Genomic DNA, 22,055 nt, shown 5'->3' on the forward strand with positions numbered 1-22,055 from the left:
AAACATGGCGTTTTTCTACTTAATGTGTTATACAATGCATACGACAAGGTTTCAACCGTTGAGGCAGCAAACGCCCCTTAGGGAGCCGTCATTATTTACGGCCTGGGGGTCGGACGGAGGAATTTCATCTGAAACTCCGAAATTCCGAGTAACACCCCTGCCAACCACGATGAATTTGAGTACCCCCTCTCTAACTGAGAAATTTGACTGACCTCCCTCCCATACTTAGAAAAATTAAATACCAATATTTGTAAAATCTACAAGATACATGTAGGGCCTACAGCAATAGCAAGACCTTTCAAATCCTTGTGTACCCTGCTAGATTATCGTCGGTTATCTCATGACGGTTGAAAAAGGTGCAACCAACAAAATGAAATTCAAAGTGACAACAAAATACAGACATAAAAGATCACGCTAAACCAGTATCCAACCATATAGTATTTTTTAATTTGGATGGGTATCATGACAGGGTTTTCACTAGGATATCTGACAGGGCAGAATTCTAAAGCAGAGGGGGAGAACACGCGAGAGGCTGAGGGGAAAAGTGTCAGTGGGGCTGTCCCCTGTCTTGAATGGAAAATTTTGAGAAATTGATGAGTGCAATTTTGTGGAGGGACCGTGGTGCAATGGTGCAGTCTGATGCAATCTGAGAGGTATTTCTAATTTGATTTTTTATTTTAACTGTTTTAACACCCCAAGGGGAGAGCACGAGAGGGGGTCCCCTTCTCGTATCGAAAATTTTGAGAAATTGATTTTACAATCTGAGAGGTGCTTCAATTTTTTGGCACTCTGCCAACTGTTTGGAAATAACATTGGACACTGATATCTTCATTACATTTTTGCATGATCAGTGTTTGGGTCACAATATTCAACAACAAAACAATGACAATACATTTTGTAACAGTTCTCAGTTTGCCAGAGATTGAAGACCAAAGAATATGCAGGAGTGGAAAATATTTGACCTTCTTGTATCATTTCTCCAGCTGTCAGCTTCTAAATGACAGGCCTGAATATGGTATGGTTAAATGTCAAAATGGTTATTGACCTGAAGTCAATTAAAATATATGTTTCTGTGATAATAGGGGTGAATTCACAACAGTTCAGTTTTGTCCTAGATCCTGTGAAAATTTTGAGAAATAGATGTGTGCAATGGTGCAGTCTGGTGCAATCTAAAAGCTTTTTATTCACTTTATCTTTTACGAGTAAAACTGTTAGAAACAACCAAAAGGGGGAGAGCGCAAGAGGGGGGTGTCCCCCTCTTGCATCGAAAATTTTGAGAAATCGATGTGTTGAATGATGCAGTCTGAGGGGTGTTTCAATTTATGTCGCACAAATAATTGAGTAGCCCCCCTCTTCCTCTCAACATTTTGAGCAATCCCCCTTGAAGTTTTTAATTTTTTGAGTGACCTCCGGGAATACCTGGGTACGTATTGTTGACACGTCTTGTTGAATGATCCCTCACATTCCTCCGACCCCCCAGGCTGTAAATAATGACGGCTCCCTTATCTTCTAAGTTCATGTTATCTTTAGTGCAGCTTCCCGTGATGTGGACGTCGCGATTCGCCGTCATCCTCTCAGACTGAGCGCCCTCAACGGTGCCAAAAGCACAATACCGATACATTTTCTAATTTATAGTCCAGCGTTTTTTTATCCACATTTTTACTAGATCACTGAACCAGCTTAGCTAAGCTTTTCTCTTAAAAAATTCTACCATGACACGTTGCGTAGGTAGCTACGTGGCGCTACCTAGATGATTTATGATTAGGGTAGTGAAAGCTGGACTAGCCCTCACACGTCCCGAATATACTCCACATTTCTTAAATAAACAACAAATAATGACTAAACACTGTACATAAACAAAACGATAAATAAATAAATAAATAAATAAATAAATAAATAAATAAATAAATAAATAAATAATTAATTAATTAATTAATATATAAAAACTGAACTTGTAGAAAACCTGAAATTAATAGAAAGGGTTCCAATTTTGATCACTCGTACGATTGTGTCTCAGTGCAATTAGGTCAAATCATGATTTGCTGCCGAACTGAATTCTATCCTGTGTCGAAAATACTGGGTCGGAATAAAATAAAAAATCATGCTGTTATTATCTGTTTGGGTGAACTGTGTTACTGATGCACTTGCTTGGCAGATTTATAGGGCGATGAAATCATAATAGTTTGTTACCATCATCATTGGCGTTCGTCGTGAGTGTTCTCACAGTGTATCTTACTGTGTCTGTCATCTATGCTGTATGTGACCTAGCTCTGTGTTCTCAGCGTGGCGGTCGCTCATCGCCGGTTGAATTCGCAGCATGCGTTCAACACCAGCTGTAACCTTTAACCATGTGCGCAATCTGTCCACGCTCTTCAAATTAAATCAGATAAAAGGGATGCAATTTAAAATACAAATATGAGAAATTACAAGCGGTAATATAGGAAATAAAAATGCGACCCCAACATACAAAAAATAAGGATGAATATCGAGCATGTGTTTTTAATTATCCAATTGCAATGTTTTGATCTGATTGTCATGAGTAATAAAAACTGCAAGATGTTTGAAAAAATACAAATATATCACAGAACAGATTTTCAATTACAAAGCTGAAGCGTACTCATAGTGGACAAAAACACTGAATAGCTGTCGGTTTCTCCGCCTTTATTAGGAGTTTACTCACCCTACACAGATGCATGTTTATTTTACAGTTATCGTATTATTATTATAACTTCATATTATCGTTCCGAATAAGATCAATAACTCAAAATTCGATGAAAAAAACATTACAACTGCAAATTAAATACGAACAGTTTTGCAGACGGAGCCGCTGTTTTAATGTATCGTGGCTCAGGCGGCGGTATCTCCACCATATCAAAATACTCCAAAATTGGTGTTGTTTGCCGCATGGTGACACATTGGTACACTCAGGTGTGATGAACAGTGAAAATTCTATCAAGCGGAGTGTCTCGCATCATCGTCATGGCAGAAGCCGAGTATCGAACGGTTGAGAGCCTCCCGATATACCAGACATACGTATCTGTTGAAGCGAATTTACAATTCCAATTTGCAATTCGCCTCGACTCTTTCGTTGTTCTGTGCTATTTGAATAAGACTCTGAAACGAATTGTGCCGCACTGGTTAGGGCAGGACTGAAACAAATCGGACACATGCTAAGAAGTCGTTAATTTCAACTTTCGTAAATCACACCAATAATTAGACTGCTCTGATGCGACCACCTATTTTTTTGAAATGTACTTTTTTTACCTCTATCATTTCGTGTTTTTTTTATCTCTGTCAATCGACCGCCTACACCGGTCACCATTTTATTCACCTCGACTCTTTGTTACTATTCACCACGTTGCGCGCAAAGACGATGTTATCATCAGATTAGTAGCATTAAAAGGGACTTTCACTTATAGTCAGCCATGATTAGCATCGAACCCAAAACGTTGTGATGAGTTCTAAATATCAGTCGAATGAAAAAAAAACCGCCATAAGGGTATTAATTGTATTTAAAATCTTACAATCTTTATTAAAATAGATATTTGATATGAAAATGTTTATAAAAATACATCATACATGTACAAAAAAGTTAGAATGAGAATCGCTTACAAAAATGCGATGACATCGTAGTAATGTGCCTGAATTCTGACAATATTACTGACAAATCTTGACTCAATTGGATAACTTTTAATGTATACAAGTAATGTTTTTACTAATAGTCCATTAACTTGAGTCGCTGTTGTAAAATCACAGTGACATTACTTATTACGGTTCAGTTAAGTATGCTTAAGAAATAGTTGTAGATGTGGTTTATCGTCAAATACAAATGGAGATCTTCACGCCGAAGTCTCGGAGTACCCCGTCTGTGAAATCTTTGCCGCTGCCTCTTCGGGACAACCGAATGCATCATTGATGAACGACTTGTGGTGGAATCCTGTCTTATAGTTCATTCTTCAGGATGTACATGGCTGCCGCTTTCACCCCTGCCCAGGTCTCCTGAGCGGTCGGAATGATCTGCCTCTCTGGCAACAAGAAGCCGTACGGTGAATAAAAATGGTCTCGAAGCTCGGCGGCGTAGGCGTGTTTCACTCCAAGAGCTCCGTGAACCCAATCCAAACTTGAACCGGAAGCTGGATCTGGCCATGGAAATCAACGGTGAATTTTAGAATCGGTCAGGATGGAGAAATACATCGATACGATCGAAGCGAAAAGTACGAAATGTACGCATTATTCGGTCGACTTTTCAACAATGTTTTCACATATACTGCATTTGTACACTGCGCCCGTATAGTCCAGTCAATCTACGCCAAAAAAGGGGTCAACCTAGGACTAATTGCAACAGAAATTGTTTCTTCACCATGCATTTTGGAAAGGTCCTAGAAATAACATACTAAAAGTATAATAAAATCTAAGGGGTGCAACAGTGCCTAATTTGCATAAATGTAAAGGGGGCTCATGGGTATAAATTGTCGCTGATAGATGGTTTTTACTTAAAATATGTGGCTAAACATGATTTTAATACAAGTTTTTTGGCTTATATGCCTCGTTTTACGTCTAGGCTAGGATGTTGAAAATATTTTGTCGTCATAGAAATATTCCTCATTTGCATAAATCCAATATGGCCGCCACAACACTTCACTTTTCTTTGTTTTTCTCTAATTAATAACTATTTTTAAGCTACTACTAACAGCAATAGAATAATTTTTTCACATTGTATTTTAGAGAAGTCCTAGAATAACATACTAAAAGTCTAGTACAATCTGAATTGTAAATAGTGCCTAATTTGCATAGATGTAAAAAGATTATGGTTAAAAACTTAGTGCTGGTAGAATGTTTCTGCTGAAAATAATTGGCTAAGCATGATATGTTATGCAGGTTTTTGGCTTATTTGCCTTGTTTTTGGTTTAGGTAATGTTGATGGAAATATTAAGTCGCCATAGAAATATTCCTCATTTGCATAAATCCAATATGGCCGCCACAACCTTCACTTTTCTTTGTAGTTTTCCCAATTAATAACTCTTTTTAAGCTACTTCTGACAGCAGCAGAATTATTTATTCACTGTGTATTTCAGAGAAGTCCTACAATTACATACTAAAAGCCTAGTACAATCTAAAAATGTAAACAATGCCTAATTTGCATAAATGTAAAAAGATTATGGTTACAAACTAGGTGCTAATAGAATGTTTCTACTAAAAATATTTGGCTAAACATGATATATGCAGGTTTTGGCTTATTTGCCTTGTTTTTGGTTTATGCAATTTTAATTGAAATATTTTGTCGTCATAGAAATATTCCTCATTTGCATAAATCCAATATCGCCGCCACAACACTTCGCTTTTCTTTGTATATCCGTAATTAATAACTATTTTAAGCTACTTCTGACAGCAATAGAATTATTTTTATTTGTGTATTTTAGAGAGGTCCTAAAATGACACACGTAAAGTCCAATACAGTCTACGGGGTATAACATTACCTAGTTTGCGTAGATATAAACGAATAATGGGTGCAATACATTCACTGATAAAAGAAATATGCGTATTGAATTGAGAAAAATGCGACATTTTGTTCAAGTAATGTATGCATTAATCTTATTTTTTGACCAGGCAATATTTTTGAATACATTTTATCACCCGAGAAATATTCCTAATTTGCGTAAATCAAGTATGGCTGCCACTGTGTTTCACTTTTCACTGCATTTCACTTAAAAATTATATTCAAGTAGTTTTTGTTTCCACTCTATAGAATGACAAACAAAATGACTAGTAAACTCTAAGAGGAAGAGGTAAGACAGTGCGTAATTTGAATAAATATAAAACTTAGTAATGGAACAATATCGTTGCTGTTAATAGATTTCTTAAAAATATATTGAGCAAATTGACATTTCATTCAATCAATTTGATTATTTAATTTATTTTTTTGTGTGCAGGAAATGCATCATATCATTTAAGATTCCTCATTTTACATAACTGCAATGTGCCCCTCCTACCACTTTACTTTTCCCTTTCTTTTACGTATAAATGACAATATATATTATGTTAAAAAACAACCGAGATCATTAGAACTGTTTCTTCATTGTAAATTTTAGCAGGGTCATGGAAATTACATACCGCAAGTTTAACGGCCTTTGTTGGCACCACATTGTCTCATCAGAAAATTTACACACCAGATTACAATTTCAATGGAAAACAAAAGGCTATCACACCTCCATAATCCTCTGACAGACTATAGAACAAAGGCGATCCCAGGGATAGCGAAAAGTGCCTTTAATGAAGTTGTACATAAGACAGCTAATTTACCCAAAGGCTAAATGGCTCATAGATGCTATACAAACCTGGTGCTGATAATCTACATACGAAAGTGATTCAAGAGATAAGCTGACATTGTAATGACTATGTAAGATCATTTTTTTGTTTTTAGTTTAGGCAGTTTTCAAATATATCTTACAGCGATAAAAAAATTCTTATTTGCATTTGTCCAATAAGTCAACCATTTCACTTCCTTTTTCTGATTGGAACATGAATTATTTCTCACCTTAAATGCTGAAAGGTCCAAGAAAAGGTATATTTAAAGTATAATACAATCTACATTGTGCAACAGGGCTAATTGTAAAAGATTTTATAGGAAATACCTACACTCTATTAAATATAATACTTGAAACTTGAAATGTTATACAATATCGTAAAGAGAGATTGGAATTTTTTACTAACATTGTTTAATATATTTTACCTAATTTTAAGCGATTCCTCATGTGCATAAATCCTATATGATAATCATAAAAATAATTTTCAGTAATTTTTCAAATTGACGTCAACTTATTTTAATTAATTATATTATCAGTAAAATGAGAAGTTACATCAAGAGACACTACTTGTTTAAGTTATTTATTACTTTAAGTACTTCCTATCGAAAGATGAACATTTTATAACTTGAATGAACATTTTGCTCAGTACAAAGAAATTGACATGATTATTTTCTGTGTATTTTAACTCATTGTAATGATTATATACTAATAGGGAATACAGAATGAAAAGCCCTGTAAAAATAAACAATGATTGATTCGTATAGTTCGTTTCAATTATCTAGAGAATTTGCATAGTGTCAATAATATTTGGAACTTACTGGCAGATTTGGATTATCTTAATGCATATCAAAATACTTGACCAAATAACCAACGCTTTGTACTAAGGGAGGCTGAGGAAAATTTGTGTTTCAGCTCTATTTTCCTCTATTTTCACCCTTGCCGGTATTACTAATATAGATTAAGTGTTGGTAAAATGTAATTAAAGACCAGGTTATGTGGTCACTGGTAAATCAGATATACTTTTGACTGTGTGTAACTTGCCTGTTAATGCCACATACAGAAATTTATGATAATAATGATATAGAAATACAATTATAATGATCATGGTGATATAGAGGTACAATTATTATACTATACTGTCAATTATCATGAAATATGTGATAAGCAAAGCTGTTCCTTAAACAGCTGAAAGACATTACGATAATCAAAGGACACTGCATTTCTCAAAATTTTGAAATTTCTTGAAGACAACAATTGAAAATTAATATAAAGTCATATAATGGACTGAAGAGAGAGATTTCCTGTTTAGTCGTACAGTACACAGCCATAGCATTTGAGGAAAAACTGAAAAAAATCTGTTGACTGAATCATGATAATCTAAATCACTGGTAAAAGCAAATCTAGATACTTTTCATAATGTTACATGGTCTAGCTGCTTTTTCTAATTTTTATGACCGTGAAACAAGAAAACCAAAATGTGAAGGGATTTGCATCACAGAAGCTGCCGTTAACAAGTTTATCAATTAAGATATCAAATTTTGACATCAAATTATCATATAATTGGTCATCCTGTATTTTGAACCTTATGGAAGTCTCACCTCAGATTGGCTAGACTGTCAATTCCTTGAATGATCGATCTTATTCTTAATGATACAAAAGTCTAATAATCTGTAAATGGAAAGTCCATTACATAAACAGCCCCATGAGTGATACTTGCACATCTAAGATCTGATATGATACGCGGTACAATTATATCATCCCTTGCTTCACATCTTTCAATTGAGTAGCCCTTCCCTATTCCTATGGGTTCTACAATGAACTGCAGCAGCCTCAATAACCCTGACAGAAAACAAAATCTAGACTTTCTGTTGTCAACGAAAGGATTCAGGCTGTAAACAAATGAACCACCTAGAGGAAGATGTGAACAGGGAGGAAGAGGAAGAAATTTATGATATGATAATGATCATCATAATCAATGTCATCACCACCACTATCATGGTGATTCAAATGATGTTGGTATTTATACTAATCAATAGTTCAATGATGACAAAGATGATTCACAGGCACAATTGTTAAGTGTGGTGAACCGTTTATTAGTAACTGAATATTTCCGTCGTCATTGAAAAAAGTGACCAAAAGCATAAAAAATTCCTTCAAAAAGTTTACTGCAATCGAACATGTTGTAGGAGAAAATGACTTAACTATTGACAATGGATGTCAAAAAATTGAACACGTCCAATGATTTTCCATGAATAACCTTAACGTCGTAAAAGAAAGAAGAATATCCAAAGAAAGTATTCTGATTCCCTTTATTTAAACAGTAATGCTCTGAAACTCTTCTCTTTATTCATTGCATTTCTGAATAACCAGAAAATGTCAATGGAAGCTATTGTAGTCTTATTGTATTCAGAAGACCGTTTTGGTCAATTATGCAAATTAGGTTTTTTGTATCAAAATAATTAGCATGCAAATTAGGTCAACCTCATATTTTTTCGGTATGGAATTGGTAATTCTTGCAAAAACTTAACAATTTCATAGAGAAAAATTTGTTTACATACGACCTTAAACATTAATTTTGTCTGAAATAATGGAAAAACGGCAAATATATGCAAATTAGTTAATTTGCATGATATTTATTGTTCAAGACATATAGAAATAATTTGTTGAACCTTACTGAATTGTGTTGCAATGAAAAAAGTCACTTGAATTCAGTTTACATGCCCAAAATGTGAGTGTAGCATCATTTTAAGGGCGTTATATAGCTAATTTGAATATATGCAAATTTAACCAATTTGCACCCCTTAGATTTTCCTATACTTTTAATATGTCATTAGTGAGACCTTTCCAAAGGTCATGGTGAAGAAATAATTTCTGTTGCAATTAGTCCTAGGTTAAACCCTAAATTGACTGGACTAGTACTGAAAACTCCCAACACTGGCCTATTGCCATCAAACGAAAGATAAAAACAAAAGAAAGGAAATGAAACCTGACAGTGAAGATAACTTTGAAATAAATTATAATACATATCTTTCAAAGCATTGAAAAGTGTGAGTAACAAACGCACACTTGTCAATAATGCGAACACTGGTCAGTCACAGACATGAGAAAAAATCCACGTAATCACACAATCTCAATGCCTCTGGTCCAGAAAAAACTCTAGAAATCACAAAAAAACCGCACAGTAATTCGTGGTGATATTTGCTGACTCTTTTTTGCACCATTATTTAATTTACTTACATATGACGTGGGACGTTGGGCCATATCGGTATTGCGTTCCGTACCACGATGTCAATTTGCCGACCAGTTCTTCTGCCAACTTCAGCTGCGTCAGACAGAAGAAATATAAAATATGCTAAGTCAGCCAAGTGATTAATGTTCACTTTGCTCCATGAATCGTTATGAATTAAGACGCTAAGTTGCGGTAGCTTTCGCGATCGATCGATATTTGGTGAGTCTACGATATGTTATGCATGTATTCAGGTTGGTTTGTCAAGCGGATAGGTACTGGACTTCAGAGAAGAAATGCTTTTAAGGTATACAGTCACCTGTAATCTAAATATGCCCATATATGGTCACAGGGGCGTTCCTTGGTATTCTAAATGCCCATGTGAGGGCGCTGTTTTTAAAAAGCGGCCACCCGCTTAAAATCTGTGATTGGTTAGATTTTCTCTTTCCATGGTAACTGTGGCAAAATTTGAACAGGTGACAGAATGCTTTTAAGCTCGTGATGTACAAAAATGGGCAACTGCGCAATGTGGGCTTGAATTCGCCCATGTGCAGTTGAGTGAATGAAGGCGACGTAATGTAATGTACGAAATACATTTACTTTAGGTAGTTCGCGCTTTGAAAGTGAAAGACTAAAACTTTTTCTCAGACTTTCCTTGAACAGTGTTTCAACAATTCTCTTTCAAATCAAGAATAAAAACGGGGGTTCACCGTGCAAGTTTTGGTACTAGGGAAACAAATAACTCTTTACCGATATTCAAAATTCAAAATGGCCGCCATCTCTGTGTTAACTCTATGGAGAAAAGTAAAATTTTTGAATTTCGAAAAACTAAGCCGGTGAAAAGTTTTCTTAGGCCTACACCGAGAGCTTCAAAATGAACCCACACAAGTGGTATATAAGAAAAGAATTGTAAAAGTTTGGGAATCCAAATTTGTGTCCCCCGAGGCGCGTTCTACCTTAAATAGAAGACCATTGAGCGAAAGATTGCCCATGCGTTCATCAAGATGTGAAATGTAACGAACAGAACAGACTTAATCAATTCACAAAATCATCTGATGATACAGGTTTCGAAAAACACAGTGTTCCTTACATGGTGACTGTAATCCTCGGGGTAATCGTATGTGAACGCCCATGGCGCCAACCACATTTGGCCGTAGGAATGCCAATCAACGAAAAATGCTAGCCCCTGTTTGGTGTGAAGATCAGATAGGAACTGCTGAGTGCCGTTGATTTCAGGCGTTGAATTTGGACCGGCTCCGTGGTAGATAATCGTACACGGATCGTCTGAAGAACCGCCAGGAGCTGTGGATTGAACACATCATCACGATTGAATTGATAGATGATGATGATGATGATGATGATGATGATGATGATGATGATGATGATGATGATGACGATGATGATGATGATGATGATGATGATGATGGTGATGATGATAATGATGATGATGATGACAGCGACGATGCTGATGATGACGATGATGATGATGATAATGATAATGATGACTATAATGAGTTTGATGATGACAACGATCATAATAATGATAATGACGACGACGATAAATTGTGACAATGGGAATGATGATGAAAATAATGATGGCCTTGTGTTTACCTGCCCAGCCAAATCCCCAGTTTCTGTTCAGGTCAGTGCCAACACATGGGCTACCTTCATTCGGTTCTCGGGATTTACGCCACATTCTGTCCTAATATATAACGAATTCGAAGAATATGCCATGTTAAGTTTTAATTGGATTGCCAGTTTGTCCGAAGTCCGAGACACCTCATGAGTGTTACGGAGTTGTCTCCAGCAAGAGGATAAAAAGGAAGTGGGAAACGGGGGCTCGGCATTGAATTGAAACAAATGCCACTCTGAACCGATAGCATCAACTGAATCGACAACAATGTGTAAAAATAAGGGAGACATTTCATTATTGTACACTTATTGTTTAACGTTCAGTGTATATACATCAGAGTTGCTTCCCATAGGCTCCCACAGCACGTGAATGACACAGGAAAGGCCCCCCTCCCCCCCCGGGCCCCCGCACACAATCGTGAAGTTCAGAATACCTACTGTAGTCCACGTATAGATATATCCATCCGGATTTAACACGGGCACGATGTACCAGTCAAAGAAGCTCACCAGTTTCCTCACAACGCGGTCACTTTCATATTTCTCCAAAAGCTGTATGAATTAAGTCATAAAGCATGAACGTCATATGTGAGTGAATCTTGCGATTCCATACATTTGCAGTCGACAAGCCGCATGACTTAAAACTTCAAGCTTGGGTGTCGCGGAAATTCTCTTCAAGAAACTGATGAATGCTCGAGGTGTTAAAAGGGTACGACGATTACACAAGAGGTTGGGTTATGTCGGACACACTCATTTGATCAATCTAAGAGGGGTCGATCTGTGTGTAAAGCTCATGTGAAATCCTGATTTTCGTGTATTACAATTTAACATGACATAATTTGGCTCATCCCACAATGAATATGCTTCGGTTGCAATGCATAGTTTCATTCGCGACAAAATAGCGATGAAATTTTCCTTTTTTGTCAAAGTTACAACAGATTTTTAGCAGCTTCACCGAGTTCTCATGATAGCGACAGGGTCAGAGATCTGAACACGAACCACAACGTTTATGCAACACAAACAAATCGAGATCTTTTCTGAAGGTACATCCAACAAAGCTCTGCATTTTGCAGATATTAGAAAAATGTTATTCAGAGGTTGTGATACAGTTATTTCTATTAACAATTTACTAGAAGTGGGGTGATCGACCAGAGCACAAAAGAAAGCCACAAACCCATTCTGCACTGCAGATTGTGACCTCTTGCTCGGTTGATACCGAGCTAGTTTTGTAGATGACTTCTGTTTGCAAGCAAGCTGAGTTCTTGCAGTTAACAGTCAGTCGAATGTCTGTATCTTTGCTACTGTACAGTCGGGGAGAGGGGTTCCAGGACAATTGCTCCCCGAACATACCCTCCGGACACCCAGTACCCCAACCTGACCCAAGCTCAATCATGGTGGTTGGAAATCTTCACGTGTGACCTTCGTAACATCGCATAGAATAAGGTGTGGGCAGAGAGAGGGCGATATCAAAGCATCTAAAAGGCTTAAATACAGTTCTGCAGTCTAGTCACTTGAATAGGACAAGTGGCATGATCCATGAGCAGGCATGCCAGCCCTACCCATTAATCACAGTCGACATAAACATTTTTCTCGGTGGATATAGACAGCTGGTGCATAATTCTATATGTGTAATTGCTGCAACAGTTCTCTGTTATCGGTTTAGTAGACAATTTTCAACATCATCGATGGCATGTGTTACTCATTGAAAATCCTCACCTCTTTGATGAAGTATAACATAGTAGCCGGTGAAATCCACTCTCTGCTGTGGATACCACCTTCAAAAAAGATTGCAGGTGCCTTCCTGCTTGAAGATTTACGGATCTGTATTTAAGAGAGAGAAACAGATTTGTACTATTCAATATCGCATTTTAAGTACATGTAAATCAAAAGGCCCCGATGCGTAGTGGACCGTGATTGAACCACAGGGGCAGCGAATGGGTATACTTACGCTGTACTCGGGATAAATCAGGGACAATAAAAGTAAAAATACAGTGACAACAAAAACATCGATGATGATGATATTCATGATTTTAATGATACTGATGGCTTTGATGATATAGATGATTGAGAAGATAAAGTTGTGATACTAATGGTGAATAAATGATGATGATGTCATAATAATGGTGAATAAGTGATGATAATGTGGTAATAATGGTGAATAAATGATAATGATGACGTGATAATAGTGGTGAATAAATGATGATGATGTCATAATAATGCTGGTTAAATGATGATGATGTGGTAATAATGGTGAATAAATGATAATGATGATGACGTGATAATAATGGTGAATAAGTGATGATGATGTGGTAATAATGGTGAATAAAATGATAATGATGATGACGTGATAATAATGCTGGATAAATGATGATGATGTGGTAATAATGGTGAATAAATGATAATGATGATGATGTGGTAATAATGGTGAATAAATGATGATGATGTGGTAATAATGGTGAATAAATGATAATGATGATGACGTGATAACAATGGTGAATAAATGATGATGATGATGTGGTAATAATGGTGAATAAATGATAATGATGATGACGTGATAACAATGGTGAATAAATGGTGAAGATAATGTAATAATAATGGTGAGTAAATGATAATGATGATAATAATGGTGAATAAATGATGATGATGATGATGATGATGATGATGATGATGATGATGATGATGATAAGAAGGAGGAAGAGGAAGACGTTGATGATGATGATGATAATGATTGTTGTAGTTGTAGCAGTTTTGTGTTTTCGGTTTCAAACATATGACTTTTACTCTTAACATCCACGAAGTCTAGTCGGTAGGCGATCCGTGTGGCACAGAAATGGCACTCTGGGGTCAATAAAATCAGTCATTGAAGCTTGTCGCTGACAAGAGTCGGTGGCAACGTAAAACTCGCCTTTAGTCCCCATACTTCTCTTCCTTCATAGCTTTCCATGACCGTGATCTTTTCGGTTAGGTTCGGATATGACGTCACCATATATGTCATCCAATCATTTATCTGGAAAAATGAAGAGGAAAATTGAAACATTGAAAGTCCATCATGTTATTGAGAAGAACGTGAAGAACTTAACAATACACACGTGTAGTTCGGATGACATGTATGTTTTAAAAGTAAGATATGATGTTTGTGGTGGTGTTTAACCCTTTGAACACAAAGACAATTTGACGATAAAGGTGCCTGGACCGATTTTAATAGAGGGAAATGTCTATGCACAGATCTTTCGCTTGAGAAAGTATCTCACAAAAGAGCAAATGAATGATTACCATGGTTTGAATGAGATGATACAGCATATGGAGGCCAAGTAAAAATATATTCTGCATCAACATGATCACAATTGCAAAACAGAGCATCTTGACTAAGACAAATATGGCACCGAACACTCGGTTTCGCGGGTTCGTACTCAACAGTGTCTTGTCAGTGAAGCCACAGAGAACACGTTTATGGGCAGTGTCTGCTGTCATGTGAATTAACTGAATTTAGAGATGAAATGCTATCATTTCGTGGATGCTGATGAATGCGACCTCTTAGTGGTTGTAACGCATGTAAACGTCACCCCTAGCTGGAAGCAAATACACAACTTGCTGAAATGACAGCCACGTTTACACTCTACTGAATATAAACCTGACCCGATAAGGTTCAGTCGTTGTCATAAATTAGCTCGGAGTTCAGGAATGTGTGAAGAGGGTACGATCATGGGGCTTCCTGAACTTTTTTCCCTGACGCAAACTATTTCTTGTGGTTTAATTGGTGACAGTTCTTCAATTTATAATAATGTAAACGAGATATAATGACTAACGTACATACATTATCCGACCTTTCTGTTTCAACGTGTTTTGTTCGGCTTCTCCGTGAGTTGTGCACCTGGGTGCAGCCTTGTAAACTGACCCACATACATATTCATATTCTGTAAGCTAATCACTGGGCAGTGTATAGGTAGTCCCCGGATTGCTCCAAGAACTGTGATTTGGGAGGGCATGTATGCTTTATAATTCTCAATCGGTGCGGTCCATCAAAAACAGCAAAATCTAACAAAAATCATGAGGGTTTTTTTTAATATGCGAAAAACAGTTTGGGGTCGGAGGTTTCAAATGGGGTAGGTCGAGTTAGGAATCACACATTTTGTTCGATCTTTAAGTGGGACAAAAACCATTAGATTTATACTCTTCAGGTGCTTAGCGCGCAAACAGTTCTTGCCTCGTCCATGGTATGGTAAACGCTGTAGTCAAAGTTTTCCAGCGTGGTTCCGGAACGGCGATCGTCCTTTGCCTTGCTGGCCTGCTGGATCTGCTCATCGATCATTCCCTGCACGTTTTCCATGATGGTGTCGTAATGAATCGTGTTCTGCTTCAGGAACCTCAAGATTGGAGACTGCAAGTTGGGTGGCACCATGACATCGATAGGTGAGTTTGCGTGCATGGGCTCGGACCAGAAATCAAGCTGCGGGTATGGAATAAAACACACAAATGGACAGAAGAAATGTAACATCATTATACAAAGTATAGCATTTGTCCCGAGTTGACAATTCGCGTAACACAAACGATGCATGACGCGACAAGAAGCCAGACAGACATAAATGAGAATAGTGGTCGTTAAGAATGTCTTTGCCTCGAGTAAAAACCTGAACAATTGTCTCTTGCCGGGGCCTTTGCTCAAACATTGCACACAGATATGTTCACGAATTCGCTTTTTAAATTAAAATTATGTGAAATTAAAAAATTGAACACAAATTACTTTAATGAGGCGTCATGAGGAATTTGCAACTTTAAACGAATTCATATCAACGACCATATGAGAAAGAAATAGTCCACAACCGTTCAAATAACAGAGGTCAAATAACCTTAGAATGGGGCGATCCTTCACGGGCAGTGCATTCAGAACAAGTAAAACTCAAAAGAAAGATTGATTGCTTTGACAATTTTCAATACATAATGCCCTACCCTGGCTTGACCCATGAGGGACAATTGTCACTCTATACCCTCACGTAAAGTTAACCAACACCATAGGCCTAATCTTACCTCACGCGGAAATCTGGTGCGAAGTTCTTTTATGACGCCGACTTCATCTTCTGTTTTCGGCACTATTCGAAGAACCTGGTAACTGAAGAAAGTTCCCTTGGCTGTTCATTTATTTGATGGTCAAGTGAATAAATAAATATATGAAGACATGGGGAGAAAAAACGGACCGCGGCCAAATGTATGGACAGACTTGGCCCAAGACACTTTGCACCAAAACCACATCGCACCAAAACAACCTCATACCAAAAACTCTTCGGTCCAAGAGTCACGTCGCACCAAACCATTTCGCCCCAAAACAACGCCACTTGCATCAAAAATCGCTGCCTTCAAAGTTTTCGTCACCTTTCAATCATCCTGCAAGTGAAGTCTTGAAAGTGTATAATGTCGAGAAAACGACGTATCGCAATACTGTGCAGAGCACCACTTAGCAGTTTAGCTTTTACAAGTCGTATATGCAGAGAGACGGCGTGTCATGACCCTACAATGTTACCCATGGGTCGATGATTTAATGTACGCAGGTTCGCCGCGCAGTTTTGTTCTTCTTTTTTCTAATTCTATCGTTTATGCTTTTGTAAAAGAATAAATGGCTCATGGCAGTCAAAATGTCTTGACACAGTAAGGCATACAGGTCAAAACAGCACTATGATACATCGTGGTTTTGGGACGAGCTGGTAGTATGGTGGTACTCTTCTTTGGGTGAAGTGGTTTTAGTACGATTGCGAGGTTGTCCTGTGGCCGTAGTGGCGTAGGACCAGGCAGTACTTGGGACGAGCTCGAGGTGATTTTGGTAAAAAATTGTTTTGGGACAAAGCTGTGCGGGCAGTCTGGTTTTGGTGCTTTGTTCGGACCTCTGGATAGACATGTCAAAAAGAAAATATGGCTGTCCCGTAAAGCGGTCTACAAGTCTAGTTCTGGTCAGACGAACGCGTTTACGATGGGGGAAGGGGAGAGAGAGAGAGAGAGAGAGAGAGAGAGAGAGAGAGAGAGAGAGAGAGAGAGAGAGAGAGAGAGAGAGAGAGAGAGAGAGAGAGAGAGAGAGAGAGAGAGAGACAGAGACAAACAGACAGACAGACAGACGGACAGGGAGACAGACAGACAGCGAGATGGGAAGGAATGGATAATAGGGGAGAGAGGGGATTGCAATGGTGATAGAGGGAGGCACATAGAGATGGCCAGTAGATTATAGATGAATAGACTCGGATAGACACTGTCAGACAGAGAGCTATCTATACCTAAATGTATTCGACGAAATGTGAAAAGTACATAGAGGATTGCCTATAGGTCCTAGGCCGATCGGTACTACAATCACTAACTGCAATGTTATGTATTGAAACTTTGAAACCGTACACCGATCAAGTTAGCGAATTAATTTGGCTTGACATAACACAATCTGACTGTAAATTCAAATTTAATTCTTGTTTTAAAGTCACTTTCTGTCTTGAAAATTCGTCGCTGTGAAATTCAGCAGAAAATCGGTCCGTTCCGAGGTCAAGATCACCTCTTTACCGCCTCAACCATTTCCACCTGTGTCCCGCATATATCCTGTCACTACTGTTCTAAACAATGGGGACTTGCCTAAGCTATACATACAGACATAAATATATGACCCCAGTTGTAGGGCTTTCACCATTGTCCCGCGTGATTTTATAGAACAATTTTTTTTCCTCTATCAAACTTCCGTCATTCAAAGCTGGATAGTTAATGTTAATCTAAATTTTAGATGGAGCGTGTAAAATATTCGAGGCCGATGCATAGCCAATATTTAACAACAGAAAGCAAGTCGCAGAATCAGAAACCGAACTCGAACAAAACGCCTGCATTTTCTCCGCGATGTTTAAATATTATGACACTGTTTGTAATCAGAGTAATGGATTCCATCCATGGCCAGAAGTCGGGATTTTTTCATTTTAGACATTTTTACATTTTAGTAGTGCATGTTTGACATGTTAGGTCGGAACTAACGTGACCAAAAAAGCCAATCGTGCAAACCTATCGTGTATTGTGCACGCCAAACATGGATGCACCTATCGTGTCTAAAGTGTCTAACGTGTATATCATGACTGTACGATTGACATACGGTACCATTCGACTTACCTGGACATACACGTTAGACATTTTAGACACGTTAGGTCCGTACACGTTGGGTCAGCACGTTACACGATAAGTTTGCACGATTGGCATGATAGATTTTGACTCATGTGGAGAGCCTAACGTGTACGGACCTAACCTGTCTAAAATGTCTAACGTGCATGTCATTTTAGGTTCTCCAGATGGGTCAAAATCTATCATGCCAATCGTGCAAACTTATCGTGTGTCGTGCAAACCTAACGTGTACGGACCTAACGTGTCTAAAATGTCTAACGTGTATATCATGACTGTACCCGGCCATTCAACTTATCTGGAGACGTTAGACATTTTAGACAAGTGTACTCGTTAGGTAGGATATGTACGATACACGATAAGTTTGCACGATTGGCATGATAGATATTGACTCGTTGACAACCTAAAATGACATACACGTTAGACATTTTAGACACGTTAGCTCCGTAAATCTTAGGTCGGCACGTTATACGATATGTCTCAAGATTCACGTGATGGCCTACAAACACGGCAAGGTCTCAGGCCAATCGTGCAAACCTATTTTGTATCGTGCAGACGCAGACCTAACGTGTACGGACCTAACGTGTCTAAAATGTCTAACGTGTATGTCATTTAGGTTTTCATCATGAGTCAAAATCTATCATGCCAATCGTGCAAACCTATCGTGTATCGTGCAAACCTAACGTGTAAGGACCTAACGTGTCTAAAATGTCAAATGTGTATGTCATTTTAGGTTTTCATCATGAGTCAAAATCTATCATGCCAATCATGCAAACCTATCGTGTATCGTGCAAACCTCACGTGTACGGACCTAACGTGTCTAAAATGTCTAACGTGTATGTCATTTTAGGTTTTCATCATGAGTCAAAATCTATCATGCCAATCGTGCAAACCTATCGTGCACGGACCTAACCTGTCTAAAATGTCTAACGTGCATGTCATTTTAGGTTTTCATCATGAGTCAAAATCTATCATGCCAATCATGCAAACCTATCGTGTATGGTGCAAACCTAACGTGTACGGACCTAACGTGTCTAAAATGTCTAACGTATATATCATGACTGTACCATTCAACTTATCTGGAGACCCTAAAATTACATACACGTTAGACATTTTAGACAAGTTAGATCCGTACTCGTTAGGTATATGTACGATACACGATAAGTTTGCACGATTGGCATGATAGACTTTGACTCGTGGACAACCTAAAATGACATACACGTTAGACATTTTAGACACGTTAGCTCCGTAAATCTCAGGTCGGCACAATATACGATATGTCTCAAGATTCACGTGATGGCCTACAAACAGGGTAAGGTCTAACTCTATCATGCCAATCGTGCAAACCTATCTTGTATCGTGCAGACCTAACGTGTACGGACCTAACGTGTCTAAAATGTCTAACGTGTATGTCATTTTAGGTTTTCATCATGAGTCAAAATCTATCATGCCAATCGTGCAAACCTATCGTGTATCGTGCAAACCTAACGTGTAAGGACCTAACGTGTCTAAAATGTCTAATGTGTATGTCATTTTAGGTTTTCATCATGAGTCAAAATCTATCATGCCAATCGTGCAAACCTATCGTGTATGGTGCGAACCTAACGTGTACGGACCTAACGTTTCTAAAATGTCTAACGTGTATGTCATTTTAGGTTTTCATCATGAGTCAAAATCTATCATGCCAATCATGCAAACCTATCGTGTATCGTGCAAACCTAATGTGTACGGACCTAACGTGTCTAAAATGTCTAACGTGCATGTCATTTTAGGTTTTCATCATGAGTCAAAATCTATCATGCCAATCGTGCAAACCTATCGTGTATCGTGCAAACCTAACGTGTAGGCCTACGGACCTAACGTGTCTAAAATGTCTAACGTGTATGTCATTTTAGGTTTTCATCATGAGTCAAAATCTATCATGCCAATCATGCAAACCTATCGTGTATCGTGCAAACCTAACGTGTACGGACCTAACGTGTCTAAAATGTCTAACGTGTATGTCATTTTAGGTTCTCCACATGACTCCAATTTCTATCATGCCAATCATGCAAACCTATCGTGTATCGTGCAAACCTAACGTGTACGGACCTAACGTGTCTAAAATGTCTAACGTGCAGACTTTTACAGTGTTTAGTCATGCACGTTTGCCTTACACGTTTGGGTTCTATAATGTACAATGGCATACAACTCCCCATAGCACGATAGCTTCAACAATGTGAAACGTGCATTTTTACCAACTACTGGCCATAGCTCATGGATTCCGAAGACAAGTTCCAACAGCGAAACATTAACAACTGCAAAATGTGTTGTCACACCTTGTATTTGTGAGTACTTACATCATAACAAGACTTGAATATTTCAGGTGTGTTAGCTGTATTTCCACAGATAAGGGAATCAGGGGTTCTATTCAATAAAGACAGAATCCTACAGCACTGGCGGCTACAATATCACCCCTTCAACCATTTCGCAGAGCCCAGGGTTTTTTGAAGTATCGGACTGAAATTTGATAAATTCAACTCTGCCTTTTGTTAACATGGAAACCACTCCAACATTTCTGATGTCGCCTGTACTGCCACCATTGCGATGATTGTTGCATAGGCACGCTAATTTAATATATTCGCCTCCCGTTTTCACATAACTACTGTGAAGTGTGACGATTAATCACCCTGGATCTATGACTAGACAGGGAGAGAGTACCTTTACACGATCTCGAAAGCGCCTAAGTCGTATTCTATTGTTTTCTCTTTGCAACGACAGTGTTTATTGACAGGGTATTGTGAAGTATGGCACAAATAAACACTGCTATGGGTGAATTGAGTACTCGCATTCTGTATGCGAGTGCTTGATTATTTGAGGTGCTCTCTTCGCAAAGCTTTCCTCGGCGTTGCAAACATAGAGAGAATTACCCCACAATTGATGGTAATTTCTCCGTGCAAAACTTTAGAAGGGTGTCAATAAGGATGTGTAGCAACGCGGTCAATCTGTTAACCACTATACGAGTTACCTTGAATCGATTGGGAGTACGACTGTGGTTTTCTTGCGATCGTGGTGTGTGCTGAGCAATGCTATAAGGGATTCGCTGTGGCCACTTACTTGTCATATCGTTTGCGAGTCCAGGCAGCTACGAGTACAAGAAAGCAGCATACCGCCAAAACCTGCCGAGCTACAGCACCCATTTCCAACCATCAACACAGCACGCAATTTGCACAGCGCAAACACAGCATGCAGCACCTCGCCTCTTGAATGGTTGGATGCGGTTGCGCTTCACGCCAGGGGGCCGGGGGCCACGCACCTATCAACTCGATCTCACGCGGTAAAATGTTTCTTTCTCCACTGCAAGTGAGAAGACTAATGTTTCTTTCTTTCTTTCTTTTTTGTAGCACCTTATAAACACAAAACCATTTCCCAAAAGGAGAGGTAGAAACTCACGCAAAATGTTTCAGATTGATTAAAGATCAGACTTAACAGTGTGCACGGTACGGGAGAGTCGTCAATTAGCCAAGTATAATAATGCGGTTTCAATATGGTCAAAGCAATGTATTGTAAGAGACATTGCTTGTGACTGTTTTGACTTCAACAGAGATGTTATACAGTTTTGCTTATGCTGTAAACTGTCAGCAAAGGATGCCATTGAAATCACATGGGGACTAGTATCAACATTAGCGAAAGAAAATATGCATTATTGTCACGTGGACTCAATCAGGAATATGACGTTTGAGTTCTGACAGGCCTTGGCGATTCCATTGACCCAGGGTTGCTCACATGTT

The 22,055-nt window shown here is 38.3% G+C and overlaps 1 protein-coding gene across 1 annotated transcript; it reads right to left on the reverse strand.

Moving 5' to 3' along the window:
- Positions 1-3,506: 3,506 nt before the first annotated feature.
- Positions 3,507-21,553, reverse strand: LOC139149663 (carboxypeptidase B-like). The gene is made up of 10 exons (XM_070721519.1): positions 21,382-21,553; positions 16,186-16,267; positions 15,365-15,607; positions 14,066-14,167; positions 12,877-12,981; positions 11,602-11,712; positions 11,143-11,233; positions 10,622-10,833; positions 9,543-9,627; positions 3,507-4,139 (listed from the first exon to the last, which is right to left on the reverse strand). The coding sequence occupies exons 1-10, from the start codon at positions 21,462-21,464 to the stop codon at positions 3,943-3,945; spliced, it is 1,311 nt and encodes a 436-aa protein (XP_070577620.1). The 5' UTR covers positions 21,465-21,553; the 3' UTR covers positions 3,507-3,942.
- Positions 21,554-22,055: the final 502 nt, after the last annotated feature.

Source organism: Ptychodera flava, chromosome 14 (genome assembly GCF_041260155.1).
Source record: "Ptychodera flava strain L36383 chromosome 14, AS_Pfla_20210202, whole genome shotgun sequence".
Lineage (NCBI taxonomy): Eukaryota > Metazoa > Hemichordata > Enteropneusta > Ptychoderidae > Ptychodera > Ptychodera flava.